Source organism: Nerophis ophidion, linkage group LG19, assembly GCF_033978795.1.
Source record: "Nerophis ophidion isolate RoL-2023_Sa linkage group LG19, RoL_Noph_v1.0, whole genome shotgun sequence".
Classification (NCBI taxonomy): Eukaryota; Metazoa; Chordata; class Actinopteri; order Syngnathiformes; family Syngnathidae; genus Nerophis; species Nerophis ophidion.
This window is the reverse complement of record NC_084629.1, coordinates 41,054,714-41,072,133: the sequence shown is the minus strand read 5'-3', so window position 1 is coordinate 41,072,133 and position 17,420 is coordinate 41,054,714. Positions and strand designations below refer to the sequence as shown.

The window sequence follows — 17,420 nt, the reverse complement described above, 5'->3', positions numbered from 1 at the left end:
ATTAGGACTGGCGAAAATTGCCATCTAATAAAAAAAATCAAAAGTGCGCTCTAGCGCCCCCTAAGAAAAAACACAGACAAAACTGCTTGTCACTTCGGTTAGGAATGTCGTAGAGACATGAATAAAAAACTTTTATGTAAGTCTGACTAAGACCAGGGCTTGAGTCTCGGCGGCAGCAGCCAAAGGCGGGCCCGACCAACGCTGCTTGCAGCTTTAATTTTATTTATTATTATTAATATGCATTATTATTTAAAGTTATAGGTGCAAGTGAGAAAAGAAACCCCAAAAAGTGTTAAGCAAGGTCCTCACGTAAGGCAGCAAACGAACAAAGCAAATGAAACATAACATGGCCGAGAGAGCCATGAAAGCCAAATATTTCACAAATATATTTCCGTGAGAGTGAAGTGAATTTTATTTATATAGCGCTTTTCTCTAGCAACTCAAAGCGCTTTTACATAGTGATACTCGATATCTGCGTTACACTGGGTGTGGGTGGCACTGGGAGGCGGTGGGCGAAGTGTCTTGCCTGAGGACACGACGGCAGTGACTAGGATGGCAGAAGCGGGGAATCGAACCTGAGAAAGTTGAGGAATGCTCATCAAACACTTATTTGAGGCATCCTGTAGGTAATTGGGAACAGGTGGGTGCCATGATTGGCTATAAAAGCAGCTTCCGTGAAATGCTCACTCGTTCACATTTGTCGACAAATGCCTGGGCAAATTGTTTAAGAACAACATTTCTCAAGCGGCTATTGCAAGGAATTTAGGGACTCACCATCCCTGCTCCGTAATATCATCAAAAAGTTGGGAGAATCTGGAGAAATCGCTGCACGCAAGCCATGATATTGCACACCTTGGATCCCTCAGGAGCTACTCGATCAGTGTGTAAAGGACATCACCACGTGGGCTCAGGAACACTTCAGAAAGCCACTGTCAGTAACTACAGTTGGTCGCTACATCTCTAAGTGCGGCATGGCGTAGTGGGTAGAGCGGCTGTGCCAGAAACCTGAGGGTTGCAGGTTCGCTTCCCACCTACTGACATCAAAGTTGCTGTCGTTGTGTCCTTGGGCAGGACACTTCACCCTTTGCCCCCGGTGCCGCTCACACTGGTGAATAAATGAGAGCCATATCATATTTTTTAACACTGAATACAACTAAATGTGTGCATTTTTAAGTAAGACTAACATTTTTAGAGTGTAATAAGTCTCTTATTCTTTTTAATAACATTGTTATTCTGAAGCTAACCAATAATAAATCAAATGTCATGTCTGGCCATGTGCTGTTTGTCTTTTGGACTCTTTAAGTTCCTGTTTTTTTTCCCACTCCCTTGTCTGGTTTCCTTGGTTACTCATTTTGTCCACCTGTCTCTGGTGGACAAAATGCCCGCTCACCTGCTTCCCGAGCACTAATCAGAGGCAGTATTTAAGCTTGTCTTTGCCAGTCAGTCGGCCTGTACTGACTTGTTTCATGCCTTGCCATAGTTTCGTGCTTCATGCCATGCCAAGTAAGTTTTGATTTATGTTCCTAGTCCGTTTATGCGTTAGCTTTGTTCCTTAGCCCAAGTTGTGTCTCCACTGTGAGCGATTTTTGTTTGCATCTTTTTTTAGTTAATATTAAATCATGTTTTTACCTAAATGCCATGTCCCGAGTAGTCCGTCTACCTTCCTGGGGGAACTACCCTGCAGCAAGCTGCGAACCCCCCCCATTGTGACATAAAATACTTCTTACCATTAATGCGACTTCTTCAACAGGTGCGGTAGAAAACGGATGGATGGATTTAAATGCATGAGAATGTTTTATATTTTGCAAGTTATTTTTAGCACTGTGATTACCAGCAAAATTATCGCGTTAAGTAATGTCAGCTAAGATTTATCTGAGAGCCAGATGCAGTCATCAAAAGAGCCACATCTGGTTCTAGAGCCATAGGTTCCCTACCCCTGACATAGAGCATAGAACTGGGGTCACCAACCTTTTTGAAAGCAAGAGCTACTTCTTGGGTACTGATTAATGCGAAGGGCTACCAGTTTGATACACACTTAAATAAACTGCCAGAAATAGCTAATTTGCTTAAATTACCTTTAATATATATATATATATATATATATATATATATATATAAATATATATATATATATATATTTAAAAAATGGGTATTTCTGTCTGTCATTCCGTCGTACATTTTTTTTTCCTTTTACCGAAGGTTTTTTGTAGAAAATAAATGATGGAAAAAAAAAAACACTTAATTGAACGGTTTAAAAGAGGAGAAAACATGAAAAAAATTAAAATTAAATTTTAAAACATAGTTTATCTTCAATTTCAACCCGTAAATTATTTTATCCTTCAGGTCTTCCATTCACTGTTCACCTACGAGGCCACCAAGTGGATGTGCTCACAAAGTATGCAAACACCTCATTCTGTTTTTAAATTTCTTTTAGGAGTCTTTTTACATGTTTTTAGGAGTATTTTTACGTTTTTTATGAGTTTTTTTACATGCTTTAGGATCTGTTTTTAAATTTGTTTTAGGAGGGTTTTTTTTTACATGTTTTTAGGAGTATTTTTCCGTGTTTTATGATTTTTTTTTACGTGGTTTAGGAGTCTTAATGTGTTTTAGGAGTCTTAATGTGTTTTAGGAGTCTTATGTGTTTTAGGAGTCTTATTATGAGTTTTAGGAGTCTTATTATGTGTTTTAGGAGTAATTTACGTTTTAGATGTCACTGTGCATCTCTTCGGAGTCATTTTATGTGTTTTGGAGTCGGTTTTAATGTTTTAGAAGTTAGTTGTTGTATTTGTAAATGTTTTACTCGTCATTTAATGTGTTAAGTCATTTTATGCATTCGTGTTTCGCACAAGAGGTAGACGTCACACTCTGTGTTTTCTGGAATCTATCTTCAATTTCCACTCTTCGAAATTCTAAATTCCACGGAAGAAAAGAAGAGAACAACTAACTAATTTGAATCTTTTTGAAAAAATAAAAAAAATAATTTATGGAACATTATTAGTAATTTTTCTTGATTAAGATTAATTTTAGGATTTTGATGACATGTTTTAAATAGGTTAAAATCCAATCTGCACTTTGTTAGAATATATAACAAATTGGAGCAAGCTATATTTCTAACAAAGACAAATCATTACTTCTTCTAGATTTTCCAGAACAAAAATTTTAAAAGAACTTCAAAAGACTTTGAAATAAGATTTAAATTTGATTCTACAGATTTTCTAAATTTGCCCGAATAATTTTTTGGAAATTTTAATCATAAGTTTAAAGAAATATTTCACAAATATTCTTCGTCAAATAAACAGAAGCTAAAATGAAGAATTCAATTAAAATGTATTTATTATTCTTTACAATAAAAATAATAAATTTACTTGAAAATTGATTTAAATTATCGGGAAAGAAGAGGAAATAATTTAAAAGGTAAAAAGGTATATGTGTTTAAAAATCCTAAAATCCTTTTTAAGGTTGTATTTTTTCTCTAAAATTGTCTTTCTGAAAGTTATACGAAGCAAAGTAAAAAAAGAAATGAATTTATTTAAACAAGTGAAGACCATGTCTTTAAAATATTTTCTTGGATTTTCAAATTCTATTTGAGTTTTGTCTCTCTTAGAATTAAAAATGTCGAGCAAAGCGAGACCAGCTTGCTAGTAAATAAATACAATTTAAAAAATAGAGGCAGCTCACTGGTAAGTGCTGCTGTTTGAGCTATTTTTAAAACAGGCCAGCGGGCGACTCATCTGGTCCTTACGGGCGACCCGGGGGCACAACGTTGGTGACCCCTGGTACAGTATATGTACACATACATACGCATATATATATATACATATATATATATATATATATGTATGTATATATAGCATTGATTTGTAGCACATATAGGTTACATAAGCACATTTATAGACACAACAACTGTGTTGAGTACATTTAGTCTCCTAAATCAGTGGCAATCATATGATGACGTGGAAGTCACTAGAACATCAACATGTGAGGAGTCAACATCTCCCTGCGTGATGCAACCTTGGCTTTTGCTTTCACATCCAATTAACTGTGAGTGACGTGTTGGTGGAGGACTTGAGGCATGATGTCGTGCTTTTAGGGACAACCTGTCAATGCATGTAATTATGCAGGATGAAGGACGAAGAGCATCCGTCTGAAGGTCACACATGCAACTTCCACGTCTCCATGCCATGGAGGCTTCATTCTTTTTGAACTTCTTGAAGACTGCTTTGATTCAAGTTTCTGTAGTTAGTCTATAAACTCCATTTGCAACTCGAGGTAATAAAGCCGACCTTGGCCAAATACGGCCTGTTAAGATTTTCCATCCGGCTCACCGGACGTTCAACATCATTTTTTTTAGACCTTTATGCGTCTTACCTGACTTCCTCTCAGGGAATACAAGTCACTGGTCAATCACAAGTCCTTTCAGATGACATATATGCAGAGTAAGAAGGACCATCAAGACTGAATAGGAGTATCATCAAGTTTTCCTAAAGCTTTAGGAGACCAGTCCTACAGTCCGTTAATAGCGGCATCTGGAAGCGGTCTGAAAATCAAACGGGGATATACAACTTATTGAGTACGAAAACAGCCCCCCCGCCCAGAAAGGAATACAGCCTCATTGTTCTTATGCAGATAAGGTAAAAAGGGAGTACATCATACCCCCACATTCCAACCCCTTTAAGGTAAAACACAAGCAAGATCAAAAATGAGTACACATGGGAAAATATTAGCTGCTTTAAACATGACTATGAATCAAGAAAGAACTCTTAAAAATATTCTCCACAACCTTTAACATCAAAAGTGTATTCACCATTATTTAGATTTAAGATTTATTGGTCCCCGTTGGGGAAATTCATTTTCACTTCCGTGCATTTAAACGATATTACACATCACAAAAACAAAAATAACAAAAAGACATCATACATGACCAACACATTTATAGATGTGCAGTGATGTTTTTAAATGACTACCGTATTTCCTTGAATTGCCACCTGGTATATAGTATGCGCCTGCCTAGAATTATTGCCAGTTTCGCAAAATAATTAGTGCATGCTTAGCATTACCGTTGGCTCAGGATTAACGCCGGGTCAAACTTGTTTGGCAAAATATTATTTTTATTAGCGCATGTCTAGAATTTCCACCGGGTCAAACTCGTCACGTCACGAGTGACACTTTACCTGTCATCATTTTCAAAATGGAGGAGGCTGATTTCAATCATTTCAAATCGCATATAGTGAAGTGAAGTGAATTATATTTATATAGCGCTTTTCTCAAGTGACTCAAAGCGCTTTACATAGTTAAACCCAATATCTAAGTTACAATTAAACCAGTCTGGGTGGCATGGGAGCAGGTGGGTAAACTGTCTTGCCCAAGGACACAACGGCAGTGACTAGGATGGCAGAAGCGGGAATCAAACCTGTAACCCTCAAGTTGCTGGCACGGCCACTCTACCAACCAAGCTATGCCGCCCCAAAGGGAAGAAGATTAAGAGCTATTCAGTAAGAACAGTAAGCAGCTATGTTTTAATATACCGTAGCTGCGTGTGTCAAATATGAGTCATTAAATGACTCCCGCCTCCTGGTGGTAGAGGGCGCTAGTGATCCTTCTTGCGACTACTCGGCTGCAGAAGAAGTGACAACAAGCAGCAAGAGTGAGCAGCGATCCTTTATTTTTTCCTCTCCCTTGCACTTTTAACTTGGGGCATTACATATCTAAAATAAAACAGTTTTCTAAACTGGACTTTCAATGGAAGCAGGAGGTAATAAAGGAAGATCTCCATCGAGACAGAGAGACTTTTAAAACTGAAGAAAGATAAGGAAGACTTCTATAAACAAGTTATCGATGCTTTTGATCAGAAGGAACTGCGCATGGACTTCATTTATAAGTAAAGGTAAGACCATAATAACGTTTTTTTTTATTAAACGTGCTTTTCATGATGGTATCCTTACATCACACTCAAATTTATAAGCGCAGGCCTAAATTTACCGCATGCCTTTGGTAAGCGCCGGAGTGTGAAGAGGTTTTAAATTAATTAGCGTCCCGGCGGCAATTTAAGGAAATACGGTAAGTCTTGAACTATAAAAAGTATTTAAATGGTTGAAATCTGCAGTTTTGAGTGCTCTAGGAGTTATTAAAGTCATGTGGGTCACAGCAGCTCAGACCAGGAACAAAGCAAAGTGGGCGGGGCTTGTTTACAGAGCAGCCAGCCCCAAACACATGTGTCAGGAACAGATGCGGAAGCACATTTTTTTTACAACAAATTTGTGCATAAAAGTGATGATATCTCACATTGTAGGCGTTTACTGCACTTTGCATTCATATTTTGCTGTTTGTCATATTTTTGTTGGGTTTTGCTTGATTGTAAAATACACAACTATGGAGGAGCTGCTCTGAGACGTAAAATATGTTAATATTCAGTGTTTTATTGATCATTGGTAATATATTCAATACACCTTTTTGTTATTTTAATATACAAACCCTGTTTCCATATGAGTTGGGAAATTGTGTTAGATGTTAATATTTACCTTGATATTTGTTGGTATTTACCTCAGAAGGCTGCAAATAGAAAAGAGGCATTCCATTTTTTATTTAAATTTTATTTCTTTGATGTTTTTTCGTGCGTTTTTTGAAAGTTGATTTTTGCACTATGAAGTTATTTAAGCGTAGCAAACTGAGCAATAATTAAGGTTTTATTCATGCACTTTCTCTTGCTATTTCAAGGCTTGAATGTTTAATTCATTCATTATTTTATTTTCAAATATATTTTTAGCCTGTGGAAAAAGTTAATTTCGATATTTACCTCAGAAGGTGTCAGGATGTGGTGGTGACGAATCCCGAGATGCGGAGATGACAGGCTTGGAAAATGAAAACATGGTTTTAATGTTCAAAAATTAAGGCAAGGAAAACACAAACCAGGAACCAGGAACCAGGAACAGGAGTCGGGATCCAGGGAATAGCTCTCAGCTTCCAAAAAAAACCCGGAGTCCACAGCAAACAATACTCCAGCACTCACTGGAGGACAAGGCAGGTTTAAATAATGCTCTGATTAGTGCTCAGGCTGCAGGTGAGAGGGTGAACACTAATTAGAAGCAGGTGGAAATAATAAGTAACCATGGTAACCAAAAACAGATTGAAAATACAAAACTTAATCCAGAACACAGGTCATGACAGAAGGCTGCAAATAGAAAAGAGGAATTACATTTTTATTGAAATTTTAATTTAGATGCAATTTATATGTTTTAATTATTATGATTATTATTTAAAATTCCATTTTGCATGTCACTATAAAGTTATATAAGCCTTACTTTTTCAATATTCAATACACAACTTGTCTGGGTCCCTATTAAAAGGTTCATTTGTTCAACCCTGGCCCGAGGCTTTGTTCAGTTTTACATTTTGGCCCACTCTGTGTTTGAGTTTGACACCCCTTCTTTATATAAACTACATTTCCAGCACCCCCCGCGGCCCCAAAAGGGACAAGCGGTAGAAAATGGATGGCATTTCCAATCAGGCCATACTTGCCAACCTTGAGACCTCCGATTTCGGGAGGTGGGGGGTGTGGTTAAGAGTCAAGTAATTAATATATGTAAATATATATATATATACTGTATATATCCATCCATTTTCTACCGCTTATTCCCTTTGGGGTCGCAGGGGGACGCTGGAGCCTATCTCAGCTACAATCTGGCGGAAGGCAGGGTACACCCTGGACAAGTCGCCACTTCATCACAGGGCCAAAACAGACAGACAGACAACATTCACACACTAGGGACCATTTAGTGTTGCCAATCAACCTATCCCCAGGTGCATGTCTTTGGAAGTGGGAGGGGCCTATCCCCAGGTGCATGTCTTTGGAGGTGGGAGGGGCCTATCCCCAGGTGCATGTCTTTGGAGGTGGGAGGGGCCTATCCCCAGGTGCATGTCTTTGGGGGTGGGAGGGGCCTATCCCCAGGTGCATGTCTTTGGGGGTGGGAGGGGCCTATCCCCAGTTGCATGCCTTTGGAGGTGGGAGGGGCCTATCCCCAGGTGCATGTCTTGGGGGGTGGGAGGGGCCTATCCCCAGGTGCATGCCTTTGGAGGTGGGAGGGGCCTATCCCCAGGTGCATGTCTTAGGAGGTGGGAGGAAGCCGGAGTACCTGGAGGGAACCCACACATTCACGGGGAGGACATGCAAACTCCACACAGAAAGATCCTGAGCTCGGGATTGAACCCAGGACTACTCCGGACCTTCGTATAGTGAGGCAGACGCACTAACCCCTCTGCCACGGTGAAGCCCATATATATATTTCAGTGTTCATTTATTTACACATATACACACACATCACACTTATCTACTCATTGTTGAGTTAAGGGTGGAATTTTCCATCCTTGTTCTATTCTCTGTCACTATTTTTCTAACCATATGCATGTACAGTAGATGGCAGTATTGTCCTGTTTAAGAGTGTCACAACATTGCTGATTACGGCGGACAAACTGCTTTACGGTAGACAAAAACGTAACTGCTGTTGTTGTGTGTTGTTACCGCGCTGGGAGGACGTTAATGAAACTGCCTAACAATAAACCCACATAAGAAACCAAGAACTTGCCCTCGATCGTTCTACAGTTAGAACGTCATTGGGCAGATAGGCTGTTTATATTGTGGGAAAGCGGACGTGAAAACAGGCTGTCCTCACTCAGGTCCGCATGGAGCTGGAGTGGGCGTGGCCTCCAGCTCCGCCTGAATTTCGGGAGAAAATTTGTCCCGGGAGGTTTTCGGGAAAGGCGCTGAATTTTGGGAGGGTTGGCAAGTATGAATCAGGCACATTGGCAACATTTTATCAGGTTTAATAAATTAAACTGATCATGCACAAGTCGTGTACAAATATTGACGGTACAAAATCCATTTACAAATAATACTATCGAAGAGTACAACAAAATGCACCAGGAAAGTCTGGAAGGTTCCATCAACAAACTAGGTAATAAAAAACAACAAAAAACATGACATTGTAAAAAGTCTCCTGCCGAACCAAAAAAAAAAGCAGTGGCTTATTTTCAGGCAAAGTGGACTGAGTGGGGAGGTGGACTAGATCTAGCACCGCACGGACAAAAAGGCAAAATCACAGCGACAGACAATCTTTGCACATGCTGAGATACAGAGCACTGATGCATGCTGGTCCGTCAGCCCGGCACGGAAACCCCCCGACAAAAATGGGGAGGCATAGAGCGGAGACGGGTGGTGGTCTGCACCTGCTGCACGGTTAGAAGACTCCCCCCGTTTTAAAAGGTGTGTTGGGGCAAAAAGCGGGAGCGGAGGGCAAACCTGAGGTTCAGAAGAGCGCGTCCACGTGTTTGATGAGCACCTCCACCACCTGTCTCTGGTGGCGGATGTCGTTGAGGGCGCTCATGGCGTCCAGGTTTGGGGTGCGCATGAGGGTGGGCCCGAACACGATGGCCAGGTTCTCTGCGTTCATCAGGTTGAATTTCTCGTGCTGGGTCACCCTGAAATATGACAAGAACCAGTTGGCAAAAACAGAAATGTCACACTAGTGACTGGGGGTGTGCCGGTACCAGTATTATGCTACTGGTATCGGTACAAAAATGTCTGTGTAGAGGCGGAGCCAACGGGCCGACGGCGGGGCAGCCCTGCCCAAGATGGCGGCAAGGAGGCGGCAAAGTGGAAAGGCGGGGCGTGCTGGGAGCGACGCCGCCGCAATCTAAATCAGGTGCGTGGCTCACACACCGGCACACAATTTCATATCTCCTCTGGCTGTATAAGAGGGGAGAAGGAGGAGGGATCGTGGCAGAAGGAGTTGGAGAGTCCGCGGCACATGCAGCCCAAGAGCGACAGGGAGAAGACGGCGACGACGAAAGCGACCGAAGAGTGAGCAGCAGAGGAGCTGAAAAGCAACCCGGCAAAAGACTTGATTTATTGAAAAATAAACAAGAGTCAAACCTGCTCGAGCGAGATCGGTTGTGGACGTTTCTGCGCTGTTGACCTGTCTCCACTCAGGATGATCTCCTGCTGGCCCCACTAAGGACTGGACTCTCACACTATTATGTTAGATCCACTGTGGACTGGACTCTCACACTATTATGTTAGATCCACTATGGACTGGACTCTCACACTATTATGTTAGATTCACTATGGACAGACTCTCCCTATTATGTTAGATCCACTATGGACTGGACTCTCACACTATTATGTTAGATCCACTATGGACTGGACTCTCACACTATTATGTTAGATCCACTATGGACTGGACTCTCACACTATTATGTTAGATCCACTATAGACTGGACTCTCACTATTATGTTAGATCCACTATGGACTGGACTCTCACACTATTATGTTAGATCCACTATGGACTGGTCTCTCACACTATTATGTTAGATCCACTATAGACTGGACTCTCACTATTATGTTAGAATCCACTATGGACTGGACTCTCACACTATTATGTTAGATCCACTATGGACTGGACTCTCACACTATTATGTTAGATTCACTATGGACTGGACTCTCACTATTATGTTAGAATCCACTATGGACTGGACTCTGACACTATTATGTTAGATCCACTATGGACTGGACTCTCACACTATTATGTTAGATCCACTATGGACTGGACTCTCACACTATTATGTTAGATCCACTATGGACTGGACTCTCACTCTATTACAGTATGTTAGATCCTCTGTGGACTGGACTGTCAGACTATTATGTTAAATCCACTATGGACTGGTATATATATATATATACATACATGTATATAATATACACATACAATAAAACTCATTTGTATACTCTAGCCCTTAAATAGACTCCCTTTTTAGACCAGTTGATCTGCCGTTTCTTTTCTTTTTCTTCTATGTCCTACTCTCCCTTGTGGAGGGGGTCCGGTCCGGTGGCCATGGATGAGGTGCTGGCTGTCCAGAGTCGGGACCCAGGATGGACCACTCGTCTGGAGTCAGGACCCAGGATGGACCGCTTGCCTGTGCATCGGCTGGGGACATCTCTGCGCTGCTGATCCGCCTCCGCTTGGGATTGTTTCCTGTTGGCTCTGCTGTGGACTGGACTCTCACGGCTGTGTTGGATTGAACTTTCACAGTATCATGTTAGACCTGCTCGACATCCATTGATTTCGGTCCCCTACAGGGGAGGGAGGGGGTTGCCCACATATGTGGTCCTCTCCAAGGTTCTCATAGTCATCATTGTCACCGACGTCCCACTGGGTGTGAGTTTTCCTTGCCCTTATGTGGGCCTACCGAGGATGTCGTAGTGGTTTGTGCAGCCCTTTGAGACACTAGTGATTTAGGGCTATATAAGTAAACATTGATTGATTGATTGATACATATATATATATATATATATATATATATATATATATGTTGTGTGCAAGATAATCTAATAAATGTCATGGATTCTCTTTAAGCCTTTCATTATTCTACAGTTTGTCTCACCTTTTCAGGTGTGCCATGAGGTACTTCAGTGTCTCGCTGTGAGGTTGGGGCAGCAGAGCCAGGGCCTCACGGAAGGCTTCCAGCTTCTTCTCTGGGTCTTCGAGCTCTGACACGCCAACAACAAGATGATGGTTAAACATCTCCTGGGACACATTCAGTAAATCCATGCAGCCATCAGCCTCCAGCTGTGAGAGCTGGAGGAAACACGACCCTCAAATATGCTCTCAGGGTTTGTGTTTGATGCCGAGTGTGTTTCACATGTCTGCACACACTTGGTGCGACACTCACTTGCAGCCTCCATGAACCTCGGGTAAGCGTCGTAGGAGATGACGGGAACGGGCAGATCCCGAAGGTAGAGCTTCAGCGCGCCTGTGATGATGTTGATGTCCTCGTAGGCTTTCATGGAGATATCTGTCTTCTCTCCGCCTGCGATGGAGACAATGTATGATGGGACAATGTGCGATGGGACAATGTATGATGGGACAATGTGCGATGGGACAATGTGTGATGGGTCAATGTGCGATGGGACAATATGCGTTGGGACAATGTGTGATGGGGCAATGTGCGATGGGACAATGTGTGATGGGGCAATGTGCGATGGGACAATGTGTGATAGGACAATGTGTGATGGGGCAATGTGCGTTGGGACAATGTATGATGGGACAATGTGTAATGGGACAATGTGTAATGGGACAAATCATGATAGGACAATGTGTGATGGGACAATGTGTAATGGGACAAATCATGATAGGACAATGTGTGATGGGACAATGTGTAATGGGACAAATCATGATAGGACAATGTGTGATGGGACAATGTGTGATGGGAGAAAGTATGATAGGACAATGTGTGATGGGACAATGTGTGATGGGAGAAAGTATGATAGGACAATGTGTGATGGGACAATGTGTGATGGGACAATGTGTGATGGGACAAATCATGATAGGACAATGTGTGATGGGACAATGTGTGTGATGGGACAAAGTATGATAGGACAATGTGTGATGGGACAATGTATGATGGGACAATGTGTAATGGGACAAAGTATGATAGGACAATGTGTGATGGGACAATGTGTAATGGGACAAATCATGATAGGACAATGTGTGATGGGACAATGTGTGATGGGACAAAGTATGATAGGACAATGTGTGATGGGACAATGTATGATGGGACAATGTGTAATGGGACAAATCATGATAGGACAATGTGTGATGGGACAATGTGTGATGGGACAAAGTATGATAGGACAATGTGTGATGGGACAATGTATGATGGGACAATGTGTAATGGGACAAATCATGATAGGACAATGTGTGATAAGACAATGTATGATGGGACAAAGTGTGATAGGACAATGTGTGATGGGACAATGCGTGATGGGACAATGCGTGATGGGACAATGTGTAATGGGACAAAGTATGATAGGACAATGTGTGATGGGACAATGTGTGATGGGACAATGCGTGATGGGACAATGCGTGATGGGACAATGTGTGATGGGACAATGCGTAATGGGACAAAGTATGATAGGACAATGTGTGATGGGACAATGTATGATGGGACAATGTGTAATGGGACAATGTATGATGGGACAAAGTATGATAGGACAATGTGTGATGGGACAATGTATGATGGGACAATGTGTGATGGGACAATGTGTGATGGGACAATGTGTAATGGGACAAAGTATGATAGGACAATGTGTGATGGGACAATGTGTGATGGGACAATGTGTGATGGGACAAAGTGTGATGGGACAATGTGTGATGGGACAATGCGTGATGGGACAATGTGTGATGGGACAACGCGTGATGGGACAATGTATGATGGGACAATGTGTGATGGGACAATGCGTGATGGGACAATGTATGATGGGACAATGCGTGATGGGACAATGCGTGATGGGACAATGCGTGATGGGACAATGCGTGATGGGACAATGTGTGATGGGACAATGCGTGATGGGGGCCAAGAAGGGCAGCAGGATGAGAAGCAGCTTCCCGTTCAACATGAAGTGTGGAATAGGATGTGTAGATTCCAAAGTGTGTGCTGTGGCTTGGCCATAAGGCCGTGGCCTCCTTGTGCTGGCAGGCTGAACATGAACATCCCAGTGCTGTGAGCTGGAATGACACTCTGTCACGGATGTTAGAATGACACTCTGTCACGGATGATAGAATGACACTCTGTCACGGATGTTAAAATGACACTCTGTCACGGATGTTAAAATGACACTCTGTCACGGATGATAGAATGACACTCTGTCACGGATGATAGAATGACACTCTGTCACGGATGATAGAATGACACTCTGTCACGGATGATAGAATGACACTGTCACGGATGATAGAATGACACTGTCACGGATGATAGAATGACACTCTGTCACGCATGTTAGAATGACACTCTGTCACGGATGTTAGAATGACACTCTGTCACGGATGTTAGAATGACACTCTGTCACGGATGTTAGAATGACACTCTGTCACGGATGTTAGAATGACACTCTGTCACGGATGATAGAATGACACTCTGTCACGGATGTTAAAATGACACTCTGTCACGGATGTTAGAATGACACTCTGTCACGGATGATAGAATGACACTCTGTCACGGATGATAGAATGACACTCTGTCACGGATGATAGAATGACACTCTGTCACGGATGATAGAATGACACTCTGTCACGGATGATAGAATGACACTCTGTCACGGATGTTAGAATGACACTCTGTCACGGATGTTAGAATGACACTCTGTCACGGATGTTAGAATGACACTCTGTCACGGATGATAGAATGACACTCTGTCACGGATGTTAGAATGACACTCTGTCACGGATGTTAGAATGACACTCTGTCACGGATGATAGAAAGACACTCTGTCACGGATGATAGAATGACACTCTGTCACGGATGTTAGAATGACACTCTGTCACGGATGTTAGAATGACACTCTGTCACGGATGTTAGAATGACACTCTGTCACGGATGTTAGAATGACACTCTGTCACGGATGTTAGAATGACACTCTGTCACGGATGTTAGAATGACACTCTGTCACGGATGATAGAAAGACACTCTGTCACGGATGATAGAATGACACTCTGTCACGGATTTTAGAATGACACTCTGTCACGGATGATAGAATGACACACTGTCACGGATGATAGAATGACACACTGTCACGGATGATAGAATGACACTCTGTCACGGATGATAGAATGACACTGTCACGGATGTTAGAATGACACTCTGTCACGGATGTTAGAATGACACTCTGTCACGGATGTTAGAATGACACTCTGTCACGGATGATAGAATGACACTCTGTCACGGATGATAGAATGACACTCTGTCACGGATGTTAGAATGACACTCTGTCACAGATGATAGAATGACACTCTGTCACAGATGATAGAATGACACTCTGTCACGGATGTTAGAATGACACTCTGTCACGGATGATAGAATGACACTGTCACGGATGTTAGAATGACACTCTGTCACGGATGATAGAATGACACTCTGTCACGGATGATAGAATGACACTCTGTCACGGATGATAGAATGACACTCTGTCACGGATGATAGAATGACACTCTGTCACGGATGATAGAATGACACTCTGTCACGGATGATAGAATGACACTCTGTCACGGATGATAGAATGACACTCTGTCACGGATGATAGAATGACACTGTCAAATCTAACCCGCCTCTAAAACATTGTGATTTAATGCATGTGACATAATAATAATAATAATATTGTTAAGTAAAGTTCAAGTACCAATGATAGTCACACACACACTAGGTGTGGTGAAATTATCCTCTGCATTTGACCCATCACCCTTGATCACCCCCTGGGAGCTGAGGAGAGCAGTGAGCAGCAGCCATGGCCGCGCCCGGGAATCATTGTTGGTGATTGAACCCCCAATTCCAAGGCTTGATGCTGAGTGCCAAGCAGGGAGGTAATGGCTCCCATTTTTATAGTCTTTGGTATGACTCGGCCGGGGTTTGAACCCACGACCTACCCATCTCAGGGCGGACACCCGAACCACTGGGCCAGTGTTTTTAGACCTTTTTTTAGCCAAGGCACATTTTTTGCGTTGAAAAAATGCGGAGGCACACCACCAGCAGAAATCATTTAAAAAAAAAAAACGGTTGATAGTAAAACATTTTTTTAAACCATATTCAATAAATATAGCTCTTGTCTCAAATGAGGTGTATTGTCACCACCTGGCACATCACACCCTGACTTATTTGGACTTTTTTGCTGTTTTCCTGTGTGTAGTGTTTTACTTCTTTTCTTGCGCTCCTATTTTGGTGGCTTTTTCTCTTTTTTGGGTATTTTCCTGTAGCAGGTTCATGTCTTCCTTTGAGTGATATTTCCCGCATCTACTTTGTTTTAGCAATCAAGAATATTTACAGTTGTTTTTATCCTTCTTTGTGGGGACATTGTTGATTGTCATGTCACGTTCGGATGTACTTTGTCTTTGCTCCACAGTAAGTCTTTGCTGTCGTCCAGCATTCAGTTATTGTTTACTTTGTAGCCAGTTCATGTCAGGCTTGCCCCTGACAGTTTGTTTGTGTTTTTCCCCTGTGTGTGTAGTATTTCCTGTCAGTGCTCTAATTTTGTGTGTTTCTCCCTGAGTGCTGTGTCTCCTCAGCTGCGGCTGATTGGCACCTGGCCACACCTGGTGTCAATCAGCCCGCTCCTATTTAGACCTGTCATCCCATCCAGTCTGGGCTGGATTATTGTCACTTCATTGCAGCGTAGCGGTAAACTATATTTTCGTAGCTGTTTGTAGCTTACTGTCTTTTGTTCCTTGCTTCCGTTTTGTTTTCATACTACACGTAAAGACTTCTGTTTCCTGCTGGCTCCCATGCTAGCTCTTTTAGTTTGTTATCCGCCTCGTGCTCTAGTATTTTAAGTACATAATGTTTTCCCTATTCAATGCCTGCCTCCTTCTCTGCATCTGCACAAAGTAACTCTGACAGAATAATCCAACACAGATTGGATGGGAAGGCAGGTTCAAATAGGAGAGGGCTGATTGACACCAGGTGTGGCCAGGTGCCAATCAGCCGCAGCTGAGGAGAAACCGCGCCCAGGGAGAAACACAAGAAACAGACAAAATAAGAGCGCGGACAGGAAATACTACACACACAGAGGAAACAAAGACAAATGCAGAGGAAAAAACTAAAACATAGCCACACTGTCAGGAATAAGCCTGACAGTTCAGTTTTAGTTTCGTTCTGCATATCCTTCCCTAAGCTTTTCTTAGGGGAACTCACCTCTTGTTTATTGTTTGTTCAAGCATTAGCTACCGTTTTACCTGCACACTGCCTCCCGCTGTTTCCCACATCTACAAAGCAATTAGCTACCGGCTGCCACCTACTGCTTTGGAAGAGTATTACATGGTTACTCTGCCCAGTTCTAGACAGCCAAGACACTCAACAAAAACACATCATTTGCAGACTATAATTACTGCTTTGCAAAAAACATTTTTTAACCCAAATATGTGAAATGAAATCATCTCCCACGGCACACCAGACTGCATCTTGCGGCCCACTAGTGGTTGAAAAACACTGCAGTAGGCCACTGATGAGTATAATAAGTGTATTTTGTGTAAGTAGTACGAAGTAGTACAGTGTTTGTCAACCACTGTGCCGCGGCACATTAGTGTACCATGAGATATTGTTTGGTGTGACGTGGGACATTATGTAATTTCACCTAATTGGGTTAAAAATATTTTAAGCAAACCAGTAATTATACTCTGCAAATAATGTGCCGTTGTTGAGTGTCGGTGTCTGTAGATGTCGGGAACACGGTTTGTTGCGATCACCATATGCGGAGGGCAGTGTGCAGGTAAAAAGGCATCTAATCCTTAAACCAGAGGTGTCAAACGTAAGGCCCGAGGGCCGGATCAGGCCCTTGATCAGGTTTTATCCGGCCCCCGGGATCCATCCATCCATCTTCTTCCGCT

At 42.2% G+C, this 17,420-nt stretch overlaps 1 protein-coding gene across 1 annotated transcript in view; it reads right to left on the bottom strand.

The window, feature by feature from the left end:
* Positions 1–8,801: 8,801 nt before the first annotated feature.
* Positions 8,802–17,420, bottom strand: part of chn1 (chimerin 1) — a 78,893-nt gene continuing 70,274 nt past the window's right edge. The window contains exons 6-8 of the mRNA XM_061880007.1: positions 11,722–11,859; positions 11,434–11,539; positions 8,802–9,471 (exon numbers count right to left, since the gene is read on the bottom strand). Coding sequence (XP_061735991.1) covers positions 9,300–9,471; positions 11,434–11,539; positions 11,722–11,859 — 416 coding nt within the window. The 3' untranslated portion in view covers positions 8,802–9,299. The remainder of the gene's footprint in view (positions 9,472–11,433; positions 11,540–11,721; positions 11,860–17,420) is intronic.